This window comes from Helianthus annuus, chromosome 16 (genome assembly GCF_002127325.2).
Source record: "Helianthus annuus cultivar XRQ/B chromosome 16, HanXRQr2.0-SUNRISE, whole genome shotgun sequence".
In the NCBI taxonomy this organism is placed as follows: domain Eukaryota; kingdom Viridiplantae; phylum Streptophyta; class Magnoliopsida; order Asterales; family Asteraceae; genus Helianthus; species Helianthus annuus.
This window is the reverse complement of record NC_035448.2, coordinates 23,865,704-23,869,324: the sequence shown is the minus strand read 5'-3', so window position 1 is coordinate 23,869,324 and position 3,621 is coordinate 23,865,704. Positions and strand designations below refer to the sequence as shown.

At 33.0% G+C, this 3,621-nt stretch overlaps 1 protein-coding gene across 1 annotated transcript; it reads left to right on the top strand.

Moving 5' to 3' along the window:
* Positions 1-2,828: 2,828 nt before the first annotated feature.
* LOC110917570 (bZIP transcription factor 44) lies at positions 2,829-3,224 on the top strand. The gene has a single exon (XM_022162091.2). It carries the CDS (start codon positions 2,829-2,831, stop codon positions 3,222-3,224), a length of 396 nt encoding a protein of 131 aa, XP_022017783.1.
* The last annotated feature ends 397 nt before the right edge of the window (positions 3,225-3,621 follow it).

Genomic DNA, 3,621 nt, shown 5'->3' with positions numbered 1-3,621 from the left:
AGGAGTGCTGAGCCGATACATGCAAAATCCTAGGAAACCACATCTTGATGCAGTCAGAAGAGTTATGAGGTATGTGAAAACGACTCTTGGATTTGGAATTAAATTTGATTGAGAAGTGAAGCTTGATTTGGTGGGATATTGTGACGCGGATTACGTGGGAGACTTAGACACAAGGAGGTCGACTACCGGGTACGTGTTTAAGTTAGGCCGAGGAGTAATAACGTGGTGTAGTAAAAGGCAACCAACTGTTTCGTTGTCTACAACCGAAGCGGAGTATCGGGCGGCCGCTATGGCAGCTCAAGAGATTTTTTGGCTGCAATTGTTACTTGGTGAACTGATGCAATCTGTTAATGAGAAAGTAGTTTTGTTCAGCGATAATATGTATTCCATTCACTTAGCTGAGAATCCAATGTTTCACGCGAGGTCGAAACACATTGAAGTGCATTATCATTTTATTCGTGAGAAGGTGTTGGAAGGAAAGATTGACTTGAAGTATGTTAATACGCATGAACAAGTGGCTGATGTTTTTACTAAGAGTTTACCAAGTGTGAAGCTCAAAGAATTCTGTGAAGGAATGAACATAAAGTGTGTCAACATTGAGAGGGAGTATTGAAATTGAGAAGCAATGTTGAACGAAGGGTGGTACAGTGGTCTCGAGGGGTGGTAGGAGGAGATCTACAAAAGTTCAAGGGCTAGTTAATTAATTTTGATTAAGTAATTTAATTAATTAATTAATTGTTTTTCTTAGTTCATACGTAATTTGAGTTTTGTTCAAATTAGGAGTCCTAGTTTATCTAGTAGTCAAATAGGTTAGTATAAATAGTCCCTGTTTATTTGCTTCTGATGTGTCCAGTTTCAAGTTTTCTGAATTAATAAAAAGTGTCGCTATTGTTTAGCAACAACACGATCAAAGGGTTCGGGATTAGGGTTGGGTTCGAAGGCCACAAGTTTTACAGCAGTCTCTTTATTTCTACGGGGTAGAGGTAAGACTGTCTACATCTACCCTTCTCAGACCCTACCTTAATTTTTCTATTTGTGAGATTTATTGAGTATGATGATTATATACACATCATATTGCTTAAACTAATCAGAAATGCTTTCACTCATCACCATCCCAAAGATCCCACTTAATATATTTCTACCTATTTAATCATGTCATTCTTTTTGGACTTAACTGGGTCTTTCATTCTTTACATGTGTTTTGATCAAAGTAGGACATGATAAGATTCCAATAATATTTGCTTGTTGCGAGTTTGACTCATATAATTATAAAAATATATAGAATTTATTTTTTATGCTGAACTTGATGGCTTATTTCATATGTGACTGTACTTCTTTTATATTCAACTCGTTTGACCATTTCAATTTTTAACTATCTCTAAATACTTAACTAGTTGACATGTTTTATTTGATACTTCTTGTATATTCAACCTACTTTTGTTTATATAAGACTTTTTATATAATTTATTTTACCCGTTTCAAGACTTATATTTTATGCTTCTTTTCGAAAATAATTTGACCAATTAACAAAAACTTTGTATTATTGATATGAAGAAAATTTAGTTCAATTTTTAAGGTTGTGTTTCATGTTTTTATCTTTAGAATTTTCGAACACTTAAGAAAAAAAACACTTCAGTGAAAAATGAATAATTCTTTTTTTACAAATTTTGCAATGTACTTTAATACCTTCTATGATCTACTCATATATGAAATGTAAGATGGAAAAACTATATTATAACCAAATAACATACAGACATACTTACATATCACATTTACTTCAATAGTATAATTTTCTATATGAGTCTCACGATTCTCTGATTAAAGTTGGTTCTTTAATCTTTAGTGAGCGTATTACAAAATTAGTATTAAGTAGACAAATGCGAGAACTGCCATGAACATATGTATATACTGCAATGAACATATGTAAGGACACGTTTTTTTCAAGCTCAAACAAGGTAAACGAATTCTCAGAGCCGACGACCGTGTGCTATGAGACATAAATACGTAGTAGGAGAGAGAAAAAAAATAGACAGCTAGATAACCGGTCATATGTATCACTTATTCACTTTAATAATTGTTTTTTAACTTCTCCTTGGTTTTATACTTAACATACTTCTATATATAACTATAAACACTCGCTATTCACTCCCCATTGTCCTTTCATAACATCCTAAATTAAGCTCCATTTGCTCTTGAACATCTCCTCTATTTTTTTCAACAAATTCAAGCTTCTACTCATGTTCGATTCAATGTTCGAAACCGATGTCTCAAATTCTGAGTGAACTGTTTGTTTGTGGGTGTATGATCAACTCCAGTTATTGGCGTAGAACCCATTTAGTTCAATCTTTCTCTGTTGTCTTCCTCTACTGGTTTTATTACATTTCATGATCATTCTTGTTTCTTCCCCTGTTTCCCCATCTATATATATATAATCTTGTAAATTATATTTAATTAAAAAAAACAAATTTACGCTTAATTACCTTCTGGGTCCTGTTAATTTCTCCCTCAAAATCTTCCATTTCAAGTTTCTTGAAAAAAAGTTGCTATTTTTGCTAATTTCTCCTTCAAAATCTTTAATTTTCTACTACATGTATAATATTATAATATAATTAATAATTAATTAAAAAATAAAATTAAAGCATAATTACCATCTGGGTCCTGTTAATTTCTCCCCAAAATCTTCCATTTCAAGTTTCTTGAAAAAAAGTTAAAATCTTTGCTAATTTCTCCTTCAAAATCTTCAATTTCAAGATTCTTTTTTTTATTAATATTTTTGGTATTTTTAAGGCTAATTCTAGTGGCACAACGACGTCGTTTGGTGGTTACAAATGGACCAAAGAGAACAAAGAAGAATGATATCAAACAGAGAATCAGCAAAGAGGTCAAGAATGAAGAAGCAAAAGCACTTGAACGATCTCATGACTCAGCTGAGTCAACTCAGGAGCGAGAACAACCGAGTTGTGTCCAGTATTGGTATGATCACTCAGCATTATGTGAGTTTGGAGGCTGAGAACTCGGTGCTGGCCGCTCGGGTGACCGAGCTCGGTCACCGGTTACGGTCACTCAACGAGATCATCGAGTTTATGAAACAACAAGTAGTTGATACTGGAAGTTGGTTTCCTGATGAACATTATGGAGGGAGTGGTGCCGATTTGATTGACTCAGTGAGTTATGTTTACTCTTGCCAACCTATAATGACTTCTATTGACATGAATATTATGTAGTGAGGGGTGGTTGTTTAATTCTTGTTTCATTATATTATGTTTATTATGGTGATTGTAAAATGTAATAAAGTGTGTCTCTGATTTATACAGATACCATAAGGGTATAAGGGTATAAATGTAATATGTCGGGAAATATAGACATTGTAATATTGTGTATTGTTTGATTGGTTCGGTTGTTAGTCTCAACTGAAGTTAATGATTAATCTATTTTATTAACTAATTATTTTTAGTTAATCGGTTTGGTTAATTCGATTAGTTGACGATTTTTTGTTTGATTCGTTTAATTTCGGTCAACGGACAAAACCAAACTTGGACTAAAATTTTGCTTAAAAATGCATGAAATTGAGGTATAAATACATGAAATGAATGTATAAACATATGAAATGGAAGTGTAGGG